The 24157-nt window shown below is 37.4% G+C and overlaps 1 protein-coding gene across 2 annotated transcripts; it reads left to right on the forward strand.

Annotated features, from left to right (window-relative positions):
• Positions 1-1268: 1268 nt before the first annotated feature.
• Positions 1269-23033, forward strand: TRA2A (transformer 2 alpha homolog). 2 transcript variants are annotated; one of them, XM_082472518.1, is made up of 8 exons: positions 1269-1487; positions 12276-12409; positions 16157-16322; positions 17787-17975; positions 20118-20233; positions 21303-21449; positions 21916-21983; positions 22151-23033. In XM_082472518.1, the coding sequence occupies exons 1-8, from the start codon at positions 1452-1454 to the stop codon at positions 22159-22161; spliced, it is 867 nt and encodes a 288-aa protein (XP_082328644.1). In that variant the 5' UTR covers positions 1269-1451; the 3' UTR covers positions 22162-23033. The 2 variants fall into 2 exon arrangements, with proteins under 2 accessions (XP_082328644.1, XP_082328645.1); XM_082472519.1 differs by having other exon boundaries at positions 1270-1487; positions 21324-21449.
• Positions 23034-24157: the final 1124 nt, after the last annotated feature.

Below are 24157 nucleotides of genomic sequence, written 5' to 3' on the forward strand. Positions count from 1 at the left end.
CAAAAAGAATATATATTTTTGAATCATTTCGCTGTACACCTGAAACTAACACAACATTGTAAACCAACTATATTTCAATAAAAAATTTTTTTAAAAAGTACGTGTTATATATGTTTAGCTCTATCAATAGCAGACACAGTCAAATCTTGAAATCTTGCCCTGGGGTAGCGATCTTCATAAAAATGTTTTTCAATTACCTTTCCTAACATAAAACTGTGGTTGAAGGTTCACATCAACCTTTCCATCACAAAGTATTATGGAAAAAAAATTTTATGAGGAAACTAAGTTTAAAATTGCAAAATACAAATAAAGCTCATATTCACCTCAGAAATTACCACCATGATTGGGAACTAAGTAGATAGATTTGGGAGGTCTTGGCTATGAAGATATAAGGAAATATCTAAGTCAAAGATTAGAGAATTAAGGGGTCTTCCCTGGTGGCGTAATGGTTAAGAATCCGCCTGCCAATGCAGGGCACACAGGTTTGAGCCCTGGTGGGGGAAGATCCCACATGCCGCGGAGCAACTGAGCCCGTGCGCCACAACTACTGAGCCCAGCCCACGTGCCACAACCACTGAAGCCTGCACACCTAGAGCCCATGCTCCACAACAAGAGAAGCCACTGCAATGAGAAGCTCGTGCACCGCAACAAAGACTAGCCCCCCGCTCGCTGCAACTAGAGAAAGCCCGCGTGCAGCAACAAAGACCCAATGCAGCCAAAAATAAATAAATAAATTAATTAATTTTTTAAAAAAAAGATTAGGGAACTAAGTCAAATAATGCTTAGTTCCCTAAGATTAGTAGGGAACTAAGCATTATTAAAAATAAAATTGACACAGTTGTCTCAGGGAGGAGTGAAGCAAGGAACTGCGACTTTTCATTATAACCCCATCTGTGCATATATTACTTCAGTAGTATTACATAGGGCGGAGAAAAGTAAGAGTAAGGAAAACATTCAAAATTAAAAGCCTCCTAATTATGTAGGCGATTCCAGTTTTTTCTGTTCCATCAGAATCCACTTGGAAAATATATAAAGGGACCAAAGTCAATAAAAGCTTATCTGGTGACTGAAAATCTTCGAAAGGACTGACGCGTTGGAAGGAGTCTTAAGTTCGGAGGTCTGGCGGGCATTCGGTTCGAAGACGCGGAGGGTCAGAGCCCGGACGGCCCGCGTTGCTAGGCCGGGGCCACCACAAAACCTCGCTGGGGGCGGGTCCACTTGACGTCACAGAGACGCTCCTCCTCCTTACGTCGCGCACTCGGGAGGCCAGAAGGTTTCTGGCGGCACCGCCGCCATTTTGCCGGAGCCTGCGACCGAGTGGGAGTGGAGTGGAGCGGCTGTTGTTGCCGACTCTTTCCTCCTCCCCACGGTCCAGTCAGCTGGTTGATTAGGCCATCGGCCCTCAAGCCGAGACCTGTCTCTTATTTAGTTCTGGGGAGTGCCTGGCCGACATGAGTGATGTAGAGGAGAACAACTTCGAGGGCAGAGTGAGTACAAAGCCGCGGGAGCCGTCTTCGGCGGCGGCCCGATGCTCGGGGTTTCTCTGGGACGTGCGCGGTCGGGCGGGGTTGCGGGGAGTTCTGCGGGGGCCCGCGGGGAGCAGCCTGTGGAGCCATCGAGGTCGCTTCTTCACATCCCAAGATGGCTTCTGGGTTACACTCTTGCCCCAAACACCACGGATAACCTCCCCTTCCCCCTTTCTTTGGAGACTGATAGCTGGACCCCTGGGTCCGATTTCCCCCAGCGGTGCGCCCTGCCTTCTCCCCACCCCGAGGCTTCCTTATCTCTGTCCCGAGGTGTGGGTCCCGGTGGGGCGGGAGGAGACGGCAGGGAGTTCCCCCCGGCTGGATAGTGGTAGGTGCTTCCTGCGGTGGCGTTTCTGGCGACCCCGAGCATCGTAGAGGGTCTCGGGGTCGAAAGTGCGCGGGGCTGCTGTCCGGGCGGGGAGAAGCTGGCGTGGGACTAGCTGGGGCCTGTGTCTCCTTGGCTCTCTATTGCAGTGAGCGGCCGCGTCTCTGTTGGAACCGGCGGCGTTGCGTCTATAAAGGCGAAAGCCTTGAGGTTGAAGGTGGGACGAGCCTAATGAAGTGGTTAGTCAACGACCGCACCGACCCTTAAGCGTTCTTAAGACGAGAGCTGTGAGGGGAAAACTACGCGAGGAGCCCTTTTCCTTTAATGTCCCTTCTGCTTTCCTTTCACTTCAAAATGAATGTGGAAATGCTGTAACGGCTTATTTTTCTAATTCCTTGATGTTGGGCTTTTTTTTTTCTTTCTCTTCTTTATATCTCACCTTCTAATGCTTTTCTTCCTATGATCTTTCACCTCAACACTGACCACTCCTTTACAGGTTTTTACGGTAAAAAAAAAAAAAACAAATCAAAAAAGGGAATCTTCTGTCTTAATCTTACATAACTGAACAAATTTCATGGCTCAGTATTTTTACAGTAGTTAATGCTATTTTCTTAACTCAAAACGTTACCTGAAAATTACAGGCCTTCTGTCTTCCATTTCTCTTCTCAACCCATCCTCCAGCAAAGAGGGCTCGAAGTTTTTCATTATTTTGGATGTGATGAATATAAACATCACAAAGATACGTTATCCTCAGCTTAAAGATACTAGAACGTTTAGCAGTGATTGGGTTATATTTCCGAAGTTACCCTCGTGGTGAAAATTGATGTGAGCTAGTGTAGAACCCTGAAAAGAAAACAGTCCCCAGGCAGCATTTTCCGGCTCTTGTGTTGGCATTCTGGTCACTAGGGGAGACTCATAAAAAACACTTTAGGTGTATGCTGGATGGAATGAGTTTTTTCTTTTTTTTAGAAGTTCATAAGATAAGCATCTGGAACCAGACAGTTAAATCAGAAGGTCAATTTAGGCTTTTCTTTTTGAGGTTAGAGACAAAGCTATCTTTAATGCCTTTAAGATTGGATTTCTCTAATAAAATCTGGAGCGTAGATATTAATGAATAGTTGAACCTGCTCATTTTTTAGGATGGAGTATTGATTGTCCCAACAAAAGTTTTTAAAATCATGTAATGTTATTTAGGTGGTAGTTAGTCATAAGCTGCTTCTTGTTTTGAAAATGTTAGGTAGTTATGGGAAGAAATTTTGCTGTCAATCTTCAGTTACCGTCAGTGCAATTTTGGGCAGTTAATGTTTATTTTGGTTTGTGGTGAAGTGAAGAGGACTACTGTTTTGGACCTTGTTTTCCTTTAGGTTCTTATTTTTTATGTAGTCATCAGGTTGAATTTGTCTAGTTCTAGATAATTGTTACCTTACCCATCTGAGAAAGAAAGAAATGTAAGATTCCTACCCAGTTTTAAGCTAAACTGCATGTAGGCATTAACAATTTATTTTAGTAGAAAAAGGTTTTTACCTTTTCCTCTTCTTTTAGAGTGTTTGTGGTCATAGAAAATATTTTTTCACATGTGATACCCAGATGTGTTTTAGTATTAATGAACTCCAATTGTGTAATAAATACATTCACCTGTTACTTTTTTTTTTTTTTTGGTAGGTTGAGGTATTTGTTTTTATTCATAATTGGGTGAAGAATTAAAATGCCAGAGACTTTTCTGAGGGTGCATGTTCTGTTGTTGTTGTTCTCTTAAAGCAGTTTCATATTCACCAGTGCTTTTGGTTTTTAAACTATAGTGATCTTTTATCAGCTAACCACAAACCAATTTAAAAAGGTTTTATAGAATACAGTTGTTGTGTTATCTTTTTTTTTTTTTAATTTATTTATTTTTGGCTGCGTTGCGTCTTTGTTGCCGTGCGCGGGCATTCTCTAGTTGCTGAGAGCGGGGGCTACTCTTCCTTGCGGTGCGCGGGCTTCTCATTGCGGTGGCTTCTCTTGTTGCGGAGCACGGGCTCTAGGCACGTGGGCTTCAGTAGTTGTGGCACGTGGGCTCAGTAGTTGTGGCGCACGGGCTTAGTTGCTTCGCGGCATGTGGGATCTTCCCGGACCAGCGCTTGAACCCGTGTCCCCTGCATTGGCAGGCAGATTCTTAACCACTGTGCCACCGGGGAAGCCCTGTGTTATCTTTGTATCTAAATGTAGTAACCTTTTAGAGAGCCTCAGAAAAAGGATTTTCAAATGATGTTTCTGAGGTGTTTTAAGTAGTTATTATACTTCAAACTTTTTGACAAAAACAAAGTAGAGAAAACATTGATAGGTCAGTATTCAGATTTCATTTGCTTTATGTACAGAATAAACAACACATTTTAACCCCATCTTATTGAAAAGATATTTAAAATTAGAGGGTAAGTTCCTAGAGACTGCGGAACATATTAAAGAAACAGGACTCGTACTAATAGTTCCTACTTCTATAGCATTTTAGGATCTCCTCCCCTCCCCGCCATCTTTGACATATTTTCTCATATACTGCTCATAATCTTGCAAGGGCTGGAGAACTCTTAGCATTTTAAGAAATTAAAAACTGAGGCCCAGAAGACCATGCAGCCAGAAATCTGTACAAGTCCCAGTCCATTGCTCATTGTATACTTAAACTATGCGGTGTATATTTTGATTACTTTTTTTAAAGGAGTACAGTGCACTTCAGTGTCTCCGAGCCATTAATGGAGTTTGCTAAAAACAATGACAGGAGCTTAATTTTCCATTATATATTAATATTTCTTGCATTTTCAAAGGACTGGAGTAAGAGAGCTTTAGGAAAGAAAATGTAATTGGCTGAATTTTGTTATAAGTAACCCTAACAGTTAAGCAACCAATTTCCCTTCTGCCTGGGGTGAAACTGTTGAGCATCCGCTATCTTTTTAGTAAAGGCCAGATGTTCTTGAGGGAAAGAGAGCTTCGAGTCTGATTTGAGATGACTGACAGCTCAAATCTGGGTAAAAGTAAGTATATAATCAAGTGCTGTGTGATAGAATTAATAAGGAATTCAGAAAATAAAGCTGAGCAGTTTCGTGAGCTTAGAGGAAAGGGAAAGCTTTATCTAGTATGTAAAACTTATGCTGGACATTATGATAAGGGAAATAACGAATATTGATTATAAGGATGAGACAAGGAAGAGGTTGCTGGACTAATGAGACGTGATAGATTTGACTGTGTAGTCAGATAATGGAGGATTTTGAATTTTAGATTTAGGAATTTGGACTTAATCCAATATGCAGTAAGGAGCCATCTATGGATTTTTAATTCTGGGAGTGGCGAAATGAAAGGAATTTTAGCAAAGAACAGAGACTAATATAGGAAGAGCAGCAGGGCACACTTGAAATATTTAAGGAAGGAGCTTATGAAAAATCTGATCTAAACTGGACAGCAGTGAGATGTAAAGAATGAGCGAGACATTTTTAAGGGATCCAGGAGAATAGTGGTTTCATTAAAATAGCAATAAGTAGGTCCATTAAAGCAGTTTGCTTGGGACATGTATATCAAGTTAACAGAAGTTTAAGCGGAAATGTCTTTTGGAGCTGGGAGTGAGGTTGGCACTTGATCTATGACTTCGAATGTCATCTTCAGAAAAAGAATACAACTTCAACTAAAATTCAATCTCAAAAAATTTTAGTGTCCTTGATAGAAATTAAGGGGAATGGAAATTAAGACTTTCTTGTTATTTTACTTATTCCCCTTTACCCCTAATTTTTTTTTTTTTGAACGAAACTTAGAAAAACGTTGTCCAATTTTTTTCTTTGACAGTGACCCAGTGCTCTTAATAGAGGTTAAGGATTCGCTATCTTATAATTCCACAATTGTCTATGCTTTGTAAAATAGTTCAGAATAGTTGAAGAGGAAGGATAGTACTTATTCTGGCGTCCTTTTTTCAGAGCTTATTCTGGCTTCTTGAGTAGCTGGAATATTTTAAAGAGACTCCTTAGTGTTCCCCTTCTTAATATATGAGATGATTACCTGGATGATAAAAGTGAAGAGCAAAACACAAATTCATCTGTATCAGTTTGGAATTTAAATTTGTGTGTGTTAAGATATTTTGTTGAAGAATAGCAGAAATGGGGGAAGTTTTGTTTTTTGTTTTTTGGGGGTTTTTTTGCTTCTTTGAACCCTGATTTGTAATAATAATGAGGGTGATGGCTATGCCATTAAAAACCCAGCTTGGTGACTGGCTCCTTTTTAAAAAAAACAAAACAACCCTGTCTTTTCTTTTTCTTTTTTTTTTTTTTTTTAGAATACAATTAAGATTGAATCCCTGTTACAGATTAAGAATGTTAGCACTTTAGCTTAAAAAAAAAAAAACTTAGTTCAGCTTCTTCAGCAATTTAATTTTATATATCTCATCAATCTGTTGCAAAAGGGTATGGCTTCCTTTTAGTAGGAGTGGTATTAAACTTGGGGGATAGTCTTATGTGTCTCGGGTTTAATTTTTTTCCCTAAAGTACTATGGTTTATCCAGTTTTAATGCTTTTTTATTCCCCCATCCATTTAAGCAGAGAATTTGTAAAACTTGAGACGTTTTAACACTCAAGTTTTTGTATTTGAGATTCTTTCACTGAAGGGTGCTAATTTGCTCAATATAAGCAGAAGTTGGGATTTTTAAAAAGAGCAGTGCAACTAATCATACCCATGGTGCCTAACTAATTTTACAGATTTGTCGTAGATACTTTTTATGATTTGTACCATTCCTAAAATGAGTATAAAGAGTCTTGGGATCTGAAAGAATATCAAGAGATTTAAATATTTAAGAATGAGAGTCGTTAAAAAAAATACAGATAAAACTTTGTTTATGAACTTAATTTTGTAAATGAACTGGGGTTACTTACACATGGTATAGTGTGTAATATAACAGGTGTGAAATAGCCGTGAGTAATCAGCATAATAGTTTTTTAGAACTTGTGAACAGTACAGAAACCTCTTTGATAGCATCAGTGGATGCTCAGGCATCAAGTAACTAACCCTGGGACCTTTATAAAAGGTATATATCCACAAGCTGAGTGAATTAATACTGATTATTTGTTCACATGTCATAACCAATTTAGTAGGACTGAAGTGGAGCTGAGAAAATGGTAGCGATCAGATGGGGGAAAGAATCAGTAAACACTAAAAAAAGAAAAGTTGAGAAGGGAATAACTGAAGGAAGTGTGGTTTCCCCTCCCTCCTTTAAGTTACTGCTGTATGTAGTTCTGTATAATCCTTATTGTCTCATGATTTTCACCAAAGTGTGAGTGACTAGGCCTGACCAATCTGAGGTAGAAGAAAAGTTATGATTTTTTTCCTTGAAACTAGACCCTGTAGTCTTACTTATTCGATTTGTAAATACTCCATGACATTAGAAGATGAGAACATAAGTAGGGAATTCTTTTTTTTTTTTTTTTAAGTAGGGAATTCTGTAACAGGTTCTTAGTAGTTTGTTTTAGTATAGTTAAACCACTTTAGTCTTCTTACACTTGTTTCTGTACCTTTGAAGTTGCCACTTATACACTAGCTTTTTGGACATTACAGTTGATCATGGCATATAAGCCGGCCGGTTTATGAACCACATTTAAAATTTGTACAGAAGGGAATTCTCTGACAGTCCAGTGGTTAGGACTCCGAGCTTTTACTGCTGAGGGCGAGGGTTTGATCCCTGGTCAGGAAATTAAGATCCCGCAAAGCCCTGTGGCACAGCCAAACTAAATAAATAAATAAATAAAATTTGTATAGAAGATTTGTAGATTTTACAGGTAATTTCACAGTGTGACATGAGTTTAAATTTGATTAACTGCCAATTCCTTAATAATTTGTCTAACACATTGCCAAAATTATTCCAAACTTTAGAGAATATAAAGACATACAAGTTGGAATGTGTGAGCCTTTGTAGATACAAAGACCACTTTAATCTTACTTAGAATGCAGCATACTGGTATGACTTTAAAAAAGGGGAAATTAGCATTTAAAAATAGCTAATGTTATGAGCAATCAGTATTTTCTTTTTAAGAAATTGCTCTAATACCAGTTATGGATTAAAAAGAGAGTGGAAGTATTTCTTTTACAAGCCTAAGGATGAATCTGTAAAAGAAGCAGTCTATCATACTCGAAAGGAAGGAGGCAGAACTGCTATTTCTGTAGACTGAAATGAAAGAATTGAGTAAACACAGAAGGTTTCCCTCAAATCCTAAAGAATGAAGTTCTTAGTACAATAAATATAAGTTATTTGGGTAATTTAAAATCCTCCCCACCCCCACATACAGTTTACCTAAATGCACTAGTATGTTTCTATGGAAATCTCCAATTTTACAAAGTAGTAGGGAAATATAATTTTGAGAATTTGTTTTAAAAGCTTATACTATATTCATATAGACTTGAATTTCTGTAAACTTGGCACTGTTACTTGGCATTTGCCTTGCCCCAATATTAGAATGGGTTACAGCATAGCATTTATATTGGTGTATTTTAATGGGCTTTAAGTATTGAGCATACATATGGTCAGAATTTTTTTCCAATCTATAATATACTAGCTGTATTAAAAGACCCTGCAGTTATTTTTTGCTGTAGGAATCGTTCATGTTTGACAACATGAACATATTTAATAACCTTTCTCCTGGTTTAAAAAATAGTACATGGTTATACTATTTTTATACATAGAAAGATAGTTCTTTGCTTGTATTGGATACGCTATAGCACTTTCTTAGGAATTGTAGTTAGCGCCTTCTTTTTATTTTTGGCTGTGTCCTTCAGCTACCAGCAGAGGCATCTTGTTGATAAAAAATAGTTCAAAAAACAAACGGACACTATTTAAGCAGGTAGTACTGTGAGAACTTTCTGCCTAGCTCCTGGTTTATAGTAGGTAAGGTAGACTGGAAGCCTCCTTAAGATATATTTCTGTTAAAATTCGTGATATGATTTGGTTGAGTCATTAATTTGCCCATTTCAAGTAGGCACTATATATTTTTTTTTAATAAATTTATTTATTTATTTATTTTTGGCTGCGTTGGGTATTCGTTGCTGCACGCAGGCCCTCTCCAGCTGCAGCGAGCAGGGGCCACTCTTCATTGCAGTGAGCGGACCTATTGCGGTGGCTTCTCCCGCTGCAGAGCACGGGCTCCAGGCACACGGGCTCAGTAGTTGTGGCTCGCAGGCTCCAGAGCGCAGGCTCAGTAGTGTGGAGCACGGGCCTAGATGCTCCGAGGCGTGTGGGATCTTCCCGGACCAGGGCACGAACCCGTGTCCCCTGCATTGGCAGGTGGATTCCCAACCACTGCGCCACCAGGGAAGTCCCGACACTATATTTTTAATGGTTGGTGGGTCTAGATGCAGGTTACTGAAGAATTTGCAGAACTTTTTGACTGGACAGCTTTAAGAGCAGGTTAAGTAGTCTCTAGTGAAACAAGACAGATAACACCCCTTCTCAATATTTATTTTTCTCTTCGCAATTTCAATTCTGTTTACAAATTCTGAATAGTTGTATGAATTTCTTTGGAAAAAGTTGAAATTACCATTTCATAATGAAGACAAGTCAAAGGTAGAAAAGGATAATCTAGCATTTGTCCATAAAGGGCTTATGGTTGCCTGATTTCCAACGCACAGTTTGGTGAAAGTGGCATTTATTTGGTTATCAGCCTTTGAGGAATGTTATTTTAAAACGGTGAATATGACTATGTGTGTTTGAAGACTAAACTACCAGTTCTTTACAATGACAGGCCTTTTGTTTGGTATTATAGTAAAAATAATTATGAAGATTATAAGTTTTTTATACTTTGCAGTTTATTCTTTAAGTTTACTGACAGTTACTGATTTACTTTTTAGATAGATAAGTCACTAAATTGCTTTTGAAAGTTAAAATTATTGATATCTTTATAAGTTAAAGGGAAGTTACTCTTTCTTATCTTGAATGATTCCAGGAAAAAAAAATATGTAGTTTGAAGGGTAGGCAACAAAAGAGGTTAGGTATTTGTGACACCTTGGATAATAAAAAGCAAGCCTTCTTTTAAATTTACTGGTGTCTTTTGAAAAGATATTCTGTCATATCTTAATGCTTTTGTTAACAAACTAAAAGGAAAATCCCATATTTTCCAGTGGGTTGCTATACCAGAAATGGGATTTAAAATTTAAATTTTAAGTTGTTACGGAGTTACCTTGTTAACATTAATACCTAAAAAGTGGTTATTTTCAGCACTACTGAATAATTTTCAACTATTGTTTTTATGATGGAAGGCTTAAACCTAATATATAAAAATTTGATTTCTATCCTAAAAATTAAAGGTTTTAGAGTGTCACAGAACACACAGCTTTCTGTATATATAACAAAGGCTGTGATGATGTTTGTAGATTTATACCAGGGGATCTGTTTTATATGAGGGAAAGCCAAAAGGGAGAGGGGAATATATTTTTACCTAATGAATTATAGGTAATGAACTGGCCTGTGAGACTTCAGTTACAAGTGAATTAGCCATACTTTTGTTTTGTTTTTGTTTTTAGTCCTGAATATGCTGCTTTTACAGTTTCAGTGAATGAAAAAGCCTAAGTTGCTGTGCCTGCTCCAGGCATCTGTCCAGAAATTTAGAAAGTATCTGAGATGTGGTGAAAGACTTATTGTAGGTAAATAGATGGGAAAAGCTGATGTTGAACAGAAAGGTAGCTATATATTTTGATTTTGTTTTCATCTGAAAAAAATAAATAGGCAGCATTAGTACTGTCCTTGGTGAATAAGTCTTTTGACATTAAACCTGAAGGAAAACTTTAAGGAAGTTGCATGATAGTCTTAATAGCCTAAATGATAATTGGTGCTAATAATCAAGGCTTAAGTGGACAGAGAAACCAAACTGTCCATCCTACTTCGGTCATAAGTGCTTCATATGTCTATCAAATTTTTAAAAAAACAAGCTTTTAATCAGTTTTTTTATATCCAACTTTTTCAGAAGCCAGTCAATTTTCTGATAAAGGATATAGTTACTGAAGGGAGTATAAGTATGCATAGCTGCATAAAATATACAAAAAGTATGAACAAAAGAGGTAGGATAAACAATAAAGACCATGATACTAATTTTATTATGTACTTCATTGGATAAAATATAATTTTTTAAATGGCTCAGTTGCAAAAATACATCTACTACTAGGAATTTACAAGCCAAAGGGGAAATTTTTTAAATTTCATGCTTTCTTTTCCCCTTGGTTTTTTCAGTATGCTTGTTTTATTTCAGATTGTATCTTTCTGGTTTAGTCAGAGGGAGCAAAGATAGTGGTCAAACAGAATCAGGAGATGGTAGTGATTTTACTAATTTTTTTTACTTCTTTGAACCTCAACATGTGTCCTATAATGTGTGAGTTTAGATAGGTGTGTACAAATATTTCAGCCTATGATGCTTTGCTTTAACTATATCTTGATATCTTAGCATGGCTTAGTGAAAGCTTATTTTAAGATCACTGGGAATCTTCAGGTTATAAATTAGTGAAAACTTAAGGCATAGGTGGGGGGGTTACAGTTTGTTAGAGTTATGCTTGAATTAAGTATTTATATTAAAATTGTTCACGTTTTAGGAGCTAGGATGAAACATGAAAGGGGAGGAGGGTGAAGAGTATGGTAAAAACATTTAGAGAAATTCAGTAAATTCTCTTTAATTGTTAGAAACTAGACTTTTGAACAACTTTAAAGATTATAAAATTGTTTTTTTAATAAACTAGTTATTTGCACTTTACCTGCTGGCTTTTCCATTTGGTAGATAACATTCTGAACTCCAGCAGAGTTTTATAATCCCCACGTGCTTAAATATACTAAATGTTCTTTTTCCATTAAGGTTAATGTTCGTGAAGAAATTGAAGAGTTTTTTCCAAGAATGTGGAAGATAAATCAAGATAAAAGAAGGCTAATGAAAATTATTAAAGATCAGAAAATTAAAATTGAATGGGGGAAAAAATTGAACAGAAGATTGGTCAGATAGAAGCACTTGAATATTTTTTTTTAAGGCTATTTTGAATTGTTTGAATTGGGGAAGAATACACGAAGTATGAAAAATGAAAAACTCAATGAAGAATGAAGAGAAGTAGAAAGCAAGAGTGAAGTAGAATTAAAAGAATCTGGAAGAATGAATGGGTCCTAGGTTAAGTAAATGTATGGTTTATGTTCCAGTGTCTGTATGATCAAGTTGTAGATGAATTTGCATGATTACTTAGTTAATAGAGAATTGGTGATCTGGTTCAAGTAGGGAATTATTGAGGACAGTTAGCAGTATTAACAATGGGTTATTAATGAGCTGAAATTTTTTCTGGAGGGTGTTGCCTAACCATTTGTTTTTCAGGAGCAATCAATATAAATAATTACGGTACTTTAAATGTTAGGTGTTAGGCATCTATGTGACCAGTGCCATTTGTAATACTGTCTTCTTTGTTAGGAGTCTCGCTCTCAGTCAAAATCTCCAACGGGAACTCCTGCTCGTGTAAAATCGGAGAGCAGGTCAGGATCTCGTAGTCCATCAAGAGTTTCCAAACACTCTGAATCCCATTCTCGATCAAGATCAAAATCCAGGTAAGTGTGTTTAAAATAATATGTAAGTATGTTTAAAATGCTTTTCTTGGATTTTTCAGGGCAAAGTGGTTTTTACCAAATCCCTCATATTTGTTGCATTTTTTGTGGAAATTTCACTGAAGACTCAAAATCATGAAGTTGTCTTTTTTTTTAAGCTGTGGTTTAGAAATGAATGATACGTAATAGATACAAAGGCTTAGATAAGGTAGAATCTTCCCTTAGTCCATTAATCTATCTGATGCTAGCTTTTAATACAAATTAAATATGTGTTGTTTGATTTAAATGTGCTTGGCATTTGAAGGTTAATGTTTGATTTTATTTTAATAATATTTGCACAACAAAAAGGTAATTTTCTCCATTGGAGACTTGGCATGCAGTTTAGTGCAGAGGTGGTTGGTGTATGTATGTTGTACTGGTTATCAAAATGATTTGAGAAGATTTTTCAAGTTTTACCTTCCAGCTACATCCTTTACCTGAAGATTCTAACTAATTAGGTCCAGCGTGGAACTCTGGTCAGATACAATTGGCAGGAAGTGGTCCTGGAGTGATTCAGAGCCCCAGCCCCTACCACTTACACTGATTAAAACAAAAACTCTAGTGAGCCACTGCAGGGCTCACTGTATCAGATGTCCCAGGTGTACTGGTGTGCGGAAAAAACAGTGAGAAACAACCTGGGACTTCCCTGGTGGCGCAGTGGTTAAGAATCTGCCTGCCAATGCAGGGGACACGGGTTCGAGCCCTGGTCCGGGAATATCCCACATGCTGTGGAGCAGCTAAGCCCGTGCGCCACAACTACTGAGCCTGCACTCTAGAGCTCACGAGCCACAACTACTGAAGCCCGTGCCCCTAGAGCCTGTGCTCTGCAACAAGAGAAGCTACTGCAATGAGAAGCCCGCACACTGCAACGAAGAGTAGCCCCCGCTCGCCACAACTAGAGAAAGCCCACGTACAGCAATGAAGACCCAACACAGCCAAATAAATAAACAAATAAATAAAATTTAAAGTAAATAAATAAAAACAACCTGGACAGTTGGTTTGATAAGTCATTGTAATTTCTTCATTAAAGAGGTAATTTATGTCTTTGAATAGAGTGTGATTGCAAGGGGGCATGAGACAGAAGAATCAATTAAAAGGCTGTACTTTTCGTGCGATCCACAGCTATGTCTTTTTCTCTGTTGGATCCAGGATCCAGCCTAGTGCTTGATTTGTTAACCACTCTACATATTTAATTGAATCCACGTGCAGAATAGTGCTCGATAGAATTCAGGTGTAGAAACAGAAGTGAGCACGTTTTCATTTTAGTACTTTTTGCACTTGCTGCCCTTAGCCTAGAATTCTCTTCCATCAAGATATTCTCATATCACTTGATGCAGTTCTTTGCTCTTGTATCAATAGAGAACATTAAATACCATGCACACTCTTTATTCCCTTATTCCTAATTTTTTTCGTAATATTTATCACTATCTGACTTAGAGAAAAGGTAAGCAGTCCTGAAAGCTTTTAAATTAACGTCACTTTTTGTTACTATAGTCCTCCCTCAGTATCTGTTGGGGGAGGATTGGTTCTCCTGCTGATAACCAAATCCTTAGATGGTCGAGTCCCTTATATAAAATAGCATGGTACAGTCAGCCCTCCACACGAAGGACCAACTGCATTTAAATGTAACTGTTGGGCTTCCCTGGTGGCGCAGTGGTTGAGAATCTGCCTGCCAATGCAGGGTACACGGGTTCGAGCCCTGGTCTGGGAAGATCCCACATGCCGCGGAGCAACTAGGCCCATGAGCCACAACTACTGAGCCTGCGCGTCTGGAGCCTGTGCTCCGCAACGAGAGACGGCGATAGTGAGAGGCCCGCGTACCGCGATGAAGAGTGGCCCCCGCTTGCCACAACTAGAGAAAGCCCTCACACAGAAACAAAGACCCAACACCGCCATAAATAAATAAATAAATGTAACTATTGATATTTTATGTGACAACTTGTCTTATTAATGTTTTTTATTTTTTAATTTGAAGCTATAAATTGGTGCTAAGGAAAATAGGAAATATCCTGTTTGGTATTTGTATAAAACACAGGTTTTTTTCTTGTTTCTCCCCCACCCCGGCCAGTGATTAATTTCTTGTAGATAGTACGCCGTTCGTATTATTTTCATTCCCACTCAAGATTGTTTGCCTCCTTTCAATAAAGCTGTACTCTAAGCTTCATACACAAGATTTGTCCCAGTCCTTTCATCATCTTCATTTTCATTCCTTCCTTTATAAGTATCCTAATTCCTAGCAGATTATACTCTTTTGCAATTCTCTAATCTCATTTCCATGTCTTCTTGCCAAGGAACCTTTGTTCTTGGTATTCCTAGAACACTTTTCCCCTGTCTGCCTAGTAAAATCTTATTAAGTCTCCTAGCTTTATTGTTTAAACTTTCTGGCCCTTAGCATTTATATCATTTATTGAATGCCTCATAGAAGTTTTTTTGTATGACTGTCATGACTACTGGTCTGGGTGTTTGAGGATAGATCATATGAATAGTAATAAGAAATGGCATTTTCTTTGCAATAATAGGCAGAGAAAAAGGATTGTGAGCAATTGGAAATAATCAGATAGGAGAGGAACTAGGGAATCAGCAGTAGAGAGATTGGTGAGATGCTGTAGAAAGCTTGAAGAATTGAAGACCATTAGACATGAAGACTATTAGTTTAGTGGGAACTTAGGTTGTGATGGGTTAATTTAGCAGATGCTAGATTGCAGCAGGCTAAGGAAAGACTGGAAAGGAAATGATACTTAACAGTGGAGGGAATATAGGACTATTTTGAAAATGTGATAATAATCAAGCGATTTTATTGTGATGGTAATGGTAGTTGGTGGTTTGTTTTGTCTTTTGTGTGTGGTGAAATACACAAAATTTATAATCTTAACCATTTTTACGTGTATGGTTCACTGGTATTAAATGCATTCATATTGTTGTGCAACCATCACAACCATCCATCTCCATAATTCTTTTTGTCTTGTAAAACTGAAACTCTACCCATTAAATAATGACTCTCATTCTCCTCCCAGCCGCTGACAACCACCATCTTACTTTCTGTCTCTGTGATTTTGACTACTCTTAAGTACCTCATCTAAGTGGAATCACACAGTATTTGTCTTCTTATAACTGGCTTATTTCACTTCGCATAATGTCCTCAAGGTTTATCCATGTTGTAGAATATTAAAGAATTTTCTTGCTAGTGCTAGTTGATTTTTTTCTTTCTAAAGAAGGTGGAGCCTTAACATGTTTGTAAGGTAAGGTGGGAAGAGTGAATTTAGAAGGGATAGACTGGGAACAAGGAGGAGATGTAGTGATTAAGAGTACAAGAGGAAGAATACTTTTTCCTCTGAAAGGGGAAACGAGCTGAGAATAAGCAGGGATGTATATACGTATAGGTCCTTGGCATTGTCAAAAGTTCAGAAAGCGAAAGTAAAACCAATGAATCATGAACATAATTAGTAAAAATTTACCGTACACATACCAAAAAGACACTTTGCAAACTGGGAGCACTCCAACCAAACATGGAATGAGGCTGAGTGGTATGTTGTTACAAAGCAGCTTACGTGGTGAGCAGGCAGTGTCTTCACAGTATTTGGTGATTACGCTAAATTAATGACCTGGTTTTGTCTGCTCAGGGAACCTTCATTTGGTGTCCATTTGCTTTTGATTTTAACAACGTTAGCCATTTTGTTCCAGTATTTTTACCTAAATTTATTTCTCTCAAAGGTCGAGGTCAAGGAGGCATTCTCATAGACGTTACACTCGATCCAGATCCCATTCTCACTCTCATAGGAGACGATCTCGAAGTAGGTCCTATACACCAGAATACCGGCGTCGAAGGAGCCGAAGTCATTCTCCAATGTCTAACCGGAGAAGACATACAGGCAGCAGGGTATGTGTTTTTTAGAAGTTAATGAGGGACTTCCCTGGTGGTCCAGTGGTTAAGAATCCACCTTCCAATGCAGGGGATACAGGTTCGATCCCTGGTCGGGGAACTAAGATCCCATATGCTGCAGGGCAACTAAGCCTGTGCTCTGGAGCCTGCACACCACAACAAAGATTCCGAGTGCTGCAACTAAGACCTGACCCAGCCAAATAAATAAATTAAAAAAAAGAAAGTTAATGAAAGCTTATTTTGTATTTCCTGTGTATTTAGTCATAGTATAACATCTTTTATGGTACTCCAGAAACATCCTTGGCTATATGAATATTGTTTATATGCATTCAAGTGTGTTTTCTTTTTTTGACTTTTGAGTTGTTAAATGAAATTTGGGGGCTTCCCTGGTGGCGCAGTGGTTAAGAATCTGCCTGCCAATGCAGGGGACACGGGTTCGAGCCCTGGTCCAGGAAGATCCCACGTGCCGCGGAGCAGCTAAGCCCTTGTGCCACAGCTACTGAAGCCCGCGCGCCTAGAGCCCATGTGCTTAGAGCCCGTGCTCCACAACAGGAGAAGCCACCGCAGTGAGAAGCCTGTGCACCGCAATGAAGAGCAGCCCCTGCTCACTGCAACTAGAGAAAGCCCGTGCGCAGCAACGAAGACCCAACACAGCCAAAAATAAATTAATAAAATAAATAAATTTATTTTTAAAAAAGAAAGAAATTTGGGAAGAAGCAATATGTTCCAAGAATTGAAATGAAAAGCTGAGTTGAAAATACTGAGATTAAAAGTTTTACCATGAGAAGGGGGTAGCAAGGAAATAGCAAAAGCTCTGTAGTAATAGTAATAGCTAACACTTATATTGAGCAATGTGCAAAGTTCCTCAATGAAGTAATACTTTTAATCTCTTTTTGAGTCAAGTTACCTTATTATTGATAAGGAAATTGAGTCTTGGATATGTGACATTGAGGTTTGTTTGTATTTAACCATGGTGGAGTCTGCTATTATTTAATGGTGTTTTGAAATATGCACGTTAATTTTTCAAATCTGGATTGTGGGAACCTTGAAAGATTATCCTTGCTAAAGAATGAAAATTGAGGAGGAGAATCTAATCAGCAATTGCAGATGAAGTCAACATTGAGTACAAATCTATAAGGAATATAAAACATTTGAATAAACTAAAAATATGGCATTAAACTAAGGATGAATTCTTAGGATACGTTCTGAAAATTGCTGGGCTAGAAAGTTAGGGACATTTTTATTCAGGATGCAACCTGAAGTATATTCTAAAGAAGGCTTGAGTGTGCTATGAACTGTAAAATATAGCTCACCTGTTTTTTTTTCTTTTAAATTCTTGTTTCCAAGTGACTTGAAACAATATAGTCTTTGTGTATTGGGTGAAGTGTTCTAAGCAAAGTATTTCTGTGTGTTTTTATTTTAATTTGGAGCTTAAAGTTAAATAACATCTTTATTCAACAGGCAAATCCAGATCCCAACACTTGTCTAGGAGTGTTTGGCCTCAGTTTGTACACAACAGAGAGAGATCTTCGCGAAGTATTTTCTCGATATGGACCATTGAGTGGTGTCAATGTGGTTTATGACCAGCGAACTGGACGATCACGAGGATTTGCTTTTGTTTATTTCGAGAGAATAGATGACTCAAAGGAGGTAATTTTGTTTTTGTAATTATTTGTCATTTTGAAAATTTTCTGATGTGCATTATTTAGTATTGAGTTACTGTTAAAAGCTGATTGATAAACTCCCAGTTCCATAAACATTATGTCCTCTTTCATTGTCTGACATGATTTAAACTCCACCTCTCAGTATTAGAATTGGAATGGCCAGTTTCACTTTCCAGCTAATACTCTCTGGTATAGGCACATCTTTATTGAAATCTGGCTTTGTAAAGTGTGGTTATGTGTTTGAGTTAATGGAAAAGATGAAGTATATATAAGTGTTCTCTTTTGAAACCCTTATTCATGCTCCAAGCAAATGATTACATTGACCTTTTAAAAGAATTGTGTTTAGGGCTTCCCTGGTTGCGCAGTGGTTAAGAATCCACCTGCCAATGCAGGGAACACGGGTTCGAGCCCTGGTCCGGGAAGATCCCCCATGCCGCAGAGCAACTAAGCCCATGTGCCACAACTACTGAGCCTGCATTCTAGAGCCCGTGAACCACAACTGCTGAGCCCGCATGTGACAACTACTGAAGCCCGCGTGCCTACAGCTCGTGGTCCGCAACAAGAGAAGCCATCTCAGTGAGAAGCTTGCACGCTGCAACAAAGACCCAATGCAACCAAAAAAAGAAAAAGAAAAAAAAAATTGTGTTTAGGTTTAATCTGTTTAATTTTTGTAAGTGTCTAATTAGCTCCCTGTCTATACAGAGCTTTGTTTATTCTCTTAAAATTCATGTACCATTCTGTTCTATAAATGAAAAATAATACATGGAAAGAATTGGTACTTTTTCATTTTTGTTTAGTGCCATTCTTAATTTGCCTAACAGAATGATCCTAATCAATGTCAGGGATTTGAAATAGTGCTATTCTAATGTACTAGATAATGGATTATAGAGGAAGCAGTAGGCTTGCCTTCTCTATATTAAAAGTTCATGGTGACTGAATTAGAAAATGCCATTTTAAGGAATTTTTGAAGGTTATTTGCTAAAGAAATAGAAGGTACTGGCATTTCTTTTTTGTACCATTTTACACGTGACAGTAATTGGCTATAGGTCATTATTGCTCTTTGCATCAACAATGTTTGATTGTGGTATAAGCAGTCGTAATAAAAGAGTATCTTTCAAAAATAATAGATGCTATTGATACTTGGTGGTAGAGGCCAGGGATGATACTAAACATCCTACAGTGCACAGGATAGCCACCCGCAACACGGAATTAGCAGGCCTCAAATGTATCAATAGTGGTGTGGCTGAAAAACCCTTGATAATTCTAACAAAATAATGCTCTGAGTTGAAGGCATTTATGTTATAGACATTCTGATAGACACAGTAATGGTTTTTTTACTGTTACATGTTTGTGATTGGTTTATTCCTGTTTTCAATTAAGGGATAAAGGTGTAAATTTAGAAATACCAGGATATCTGACCTGAAGTGAAAGTTTGCAAAGTGCAAACAATATCATAATTAAACATTTTTTTAATATGAAACTTGTTTGTCTTTTCACACACCTCCTCCTCTTAGGTTTATTTCTGGATAAGATAAAATGAAAATGGCAACTTTACTTAGTTTCTGAGAACGTCTTAAAATGTGTTAAAGTGGTTAGATTCATTTTTGCATTTATTGGTATTAGTACCAAAGGGCAGAGTGTTGTGGAATGTGAGCACAGACATAAAGACAGCACTTGCTGGCAGATTAAGAAGTTCCTTTATATTTGGAGTTCACTAGGTGGCAGTGTGTTACTTAAGGAATGGCTCGACAAGTTTTTAAGGAATGACTTGTCCACTGAGTTGCAGTTTCTGCTTTGAGTTGCTCAGACTGAAGCTAGTTACTGAAGCCTCAGAATTCTGCAGGCTTCCCTGGGTTGTGTGGTTCCTTCTTTATGGCTGCAGCTGCCCCTAGTCTTTCAGGAGAGGCCTGCTTCAGTGTCCATGTGTACGTTGAAAACTCAGTACTATCGACATGCATATAGCAGGGATTAATACATCAAATCCTAGCCCTTCTTACTTGAGAAAGAAGTGTTTAGAGAATTTTAATTTTTGAAATTTCAAATGAAAAATGTGTTAAATTTTTTGCAGTTTTGATAGTTTCTCCTTGGTGAATTATGCATGACTTTCTGTGTCTGTTCTCCTTTATAGGCTATGGAAAGGGCAAATGGAATGGAGCTGGATGGTAGAAGAATTCGTGTAGATTATTCTATCACCAAGAGAGCGCACACACCTACACCAGGCATATACATGGGCAGACCAACTCAGTAAGATTTCACGTTTCCTAAGCTGAATTTTAGGAGCCAGAAATCCACCAGAAATGTGTGCAAAATTTTGATTAATCAAAAGATAAACTTCTTTTCTCTGTAATTTGAATTGAAAGTTATTTAATATGACTATATGTATTCTTTGAATCGTTTCATTTCTTTAATTTTTTATATGTATACTTGAGCAGGGGGAGAAATTAAAACTATTGAAGTGCATTCCTGGCTATTTTCTTGTACTACAGAAACAGAAAAAATATTAAATACTAGAAAATTGTTGTATGCTTTTAAATATTCTCTTAACGTTTGTGTGACCTTGGAAGCCTCTGTGTATACGGAATGGTTTTACTGATATTAATGTTTGTTTTTTAAAAAGCCAGTTTTGCATTGTGTACAACATAAATAGGGACTTTTATAAAAGTTTTTTAATATAACCAAAGGCAGTATTTCTTAAGAGTGAAAGAAGAAATATAGGCTTTCATTTAATGTGAAGCCTCTTGAGAAAATATAGGATTTGACAAGGAGAGCCTACTGAAAATAGTAGTAACTGAAAATAATGTCCCTATGATCAGGAGTTGGGAAAACAGCAGGAAAAAGAGGGCTTAGAATTTAAATTCACTGCCAGAGGTTTGAACACGAGACCTTGAAATTTTTTTAGCGCTGGACCTCAGTTCTCTTTGGTGTTCAGGGTTGGTTACTTTTAAATTCTTGATATTTATTAACTGCTTTTGAACTAGTCATAGGACATACATCTTAGCATTTTGGTACTTTTTCACCTTATGGAAAAAAGCACGATGCTTTTTTCACCTTATGGAAAAGGTCTTGCTGATTTGGATAGTGCATTAATAGAAGAGCATTTTATAGTTTGGAGAGTTTCATGAAATTATTCCTGGTTATTTATGTTATAAATATGAAGCAAAAGTAGAATACCATGGGAGTCAGCAAAGAGACGTGGAAGTAATTGGCATGAAAGGGTTATGTCTTCTCTCTTGTCTATCTCCCTTCTTCCATTTTATTTAAGCATACATTTATATTAAATGATGATAGAAGGTAATCATTCACATTGATGTAGAATTTTCACATTTTTCTGTAGTAGTGGTGGTGGAGGCGGTGGAGGTGGTGGTGGAGGTGGAGGAGGTGGCAGACGTCGAGATTCTTACTATGATAGAGGATATGATCGTGGGTACGACAGATATGAAGACTATGATTACCGGTACAGGTAATGTTTTAACTTATGATTTCTGTTCTAAGTTAGATGATAGTAGTAGTGTTTGGCACTTTTAATTTATGTTTAATGTGTATTAATAAAAATATTTAAAATATGGGGCTTCCCTGGCAGTCCAGAGGTTTTGGCTCCACGCTTTCAGCACAGGGGACACAGGTTTGATCCCTGGTCAGGGAACTAAGATAAGATCCCACATGCTGCACAGCGTGGCCAAAAAAAAAAAAATTAAATAGATTTTATGTGATGCTTTCTTGAAAGTAGGAAAAATGATTTTTCTCAAGACCAAGAAAAGAGGTTAATTATCTGTATTGGCCAATACTGTTCTAGTATTGTTGGCACATGGAAAACTTAATAACTTTCATCTTAGGTCCATTATTATTTTGAATGACGGAATTTTTGGTTTGATCTGCCTCGGTGTAGTTATTATGTAATATGCTAAATAATCTTTTATTTCCTACAGAAGAAGATCGCCTTCTCCTTACTATAGTCGATACAGATCACGATCAAGATCTCGTTCCTACAGCCCAAGTACGTACACTTTTGCTTTTGTTGCATTAAGAACCTCATTTCTAATTAATGGTTTATTTTAGAAAATTAAGGTATATAGTGACTGTTAATAGTTGGGAAAATATTAGGCAAGTCAAACTATAATTCTCATTTGACTAAAAAAATTTTTTTTTTTTACTCTTTTCCAGGACGCTATTGATAAACAGAGTGGTTGCAGTTGAGGACATCTTTTTCTCTTTTTTTTCCCTTTCTCTTTTTTTGTTTAATTCTGGATTTCCCCAAGCTTCTAATCCTTCCTACTCCTTAAAAAGAGCCCTTAAAAACATCTTTGGTTTATTTAGCATCTACACTTTGTCAATTGTATTGTTGTTTTCACCCCTTTTATTATATTCTTAAAGATGTAATTGTTGTCATTTTGAGTAGTTAAACATCTTGAGTTAAAAAGGAACCCCCAGTGTTATACTTTTGTAAATGGTTTTTTGTTTGTTTTTTGCTTTTACAGAAAATTAACTCCTGCCTAATTGAATGAGGAAAGAAATGATCTTTTTAAAGCTTCTTTTGTGTTAGATATTGTATTAGACATGGTATTAGAGAGCTGCATTTACTACAAACTCCTTTTCTAACTTTCTTTTGGGGAAGTTAGTAACATAAAGTAGTTCAGTCATGTCAGGTTTGTCTGGGATGGCATGGAGCAATCAAATAATTGAGTGTAGAAAGTTTGAAGCTATAGAAGAAAACACTTGGTCATTTCTTTTGAAGAACGGAATTTTTGAACCCTAAAAATTGTCGTTTTTTAGAGGTGAAAAGCTTGTGGACTCCTACAAAACATGTTGTATTTAAAATACATTTGTTAAAACTTAAAAACGTAAAGTTTGATTTTTGTGTTGAAATTTTTGAAGTTTAATCAGTGAAGGACAAGCCTTATTATTTATTATTTAGAGCAGTTGTATGCTTTGCTGTTAGAAATTTTGGTATTGGGGAAATGGTTTAAGTAAGCTGTTGTATAGAGTCCTTAGAAATAGTGAGGGGAAGGGTAGTCTCCTTTCAAATAAAAGTTAATTTCTTTGAAAATGGGACTGTTTCTTTATTGTGGTACAGTGGGAAAATATAACTGGATTAATTTGGATTTCCTTTTTCCTAACATTTTTGCTTACACATGAATGTATAATCTGTGTCTCTTTTTCAGTCTTGCAAAACCGTTTTCTTTCCTCCCTTTTTTGGTCATCAACTTGGAAATATTGAGAGTATTCTGAATCAAACACTATGCTGAAGGAAAGATAAATAATATGGTTCATTTCTTCAAGAAGCCCACATTCTAATAGGAAGCACACTTAAATGACTGTAATGTAATGAAAGGGGAGGCTGTTAGGCTGAAGAGGTGGATGATTTTTCACGTGACCTTTATAAAAAGGTATAGGAGCATGAACCTCCTTTTTTTTCTCCCTCAAAGCAGTGAGAATAAAATTAGATAATTATGATCTATATAATAGATCAGTGGGATCTATGGAACTGAAGTACCTCAGACACCTTTATTAAAAAGCTAACTCTTCAAAATGTGTTTAAATTTTTTTTTTGCCAGTAAGGGCTATCCAGAGAATGAAGCCGTCTCTTGTTGCTCCCTAGAGGGTTTTTGTTCTTAAAACCAGATTATTTAAAGACGAAATCATTGCCCTAAAGAGAACATTAATTTGCTGACCACAGGAGTACTTTAAAGATTTAAGCTGTATATCATCAACAAAAGTAAAAACGTTGGCTACAATGTGGAGGAGAATTAATAGCCATATAAAGAGATAGTGAACATAATTGAAGACAATATGTAGGGAATTCCCTGGCAGTCCAGTGGTTAGGACTCCGCACTTTGAATGCTGAGGGCGCGGTTTCGATCCTTGGTCAGGAAACTAAGATTCCGCAAGCCCTGCGGCACAGCCAAAAATTTAAAAAAAAAAACATAAAATGTATTACACATAAATGTGTTACATATGTATTACTGGAGAGAAAGCAGGGAAGGAGAAAAGGGGAGTAAGGGGGATAGAAGTTTTAAATAGGCCAGTCTTTGAAGGCTTCCCTAAGAAGGTGGAACTTCAGTAAAATTTTAAGGTGAGGAGGGAGGGAGCCTTGTAGATACGTGGGGGAAGAATATATTAGGTATAGGGTACAGCATGCGAAATGGCCTTAAGGCAGTTACATACCTGGAA

This window comes from Balaenoptera physalus (genome assembly GCF_965194825.1).
Source record: "Balaenoptera physalus genome assembly, chromosome: 8".
NCBI classification, from domain to species: Eukaryota; Metazoa; Chordata; class Mammalia; order Artiodactyla; family Balaenopteridae; genus Balaenoptera; species Balaenoptera physalus.

Bases quoted from the DNA above. Each gene is read 5' to 3' on its own strand.
- TRA2A (XM_082472518.1), top strand. From the start codon at position 1,452: ATGAGTGATGTAGAGGAGAACAACTTCGAGGGCAGA. The intron at 12,410-16,156 runs GTAAGTGTGTTT...TTTCTCTCAAAG, and splicing joins CGATCAAGATCAAAATCCAG to GTCGAGGTCAAGGAGGCATT. The intron at 20,234-21,302 runs GTAAGATTTCAC...ACATTGATGTAG, and splicing joins TACATGGGCAGACCAACTCA to AATTTTCACATTTTTCTGTA.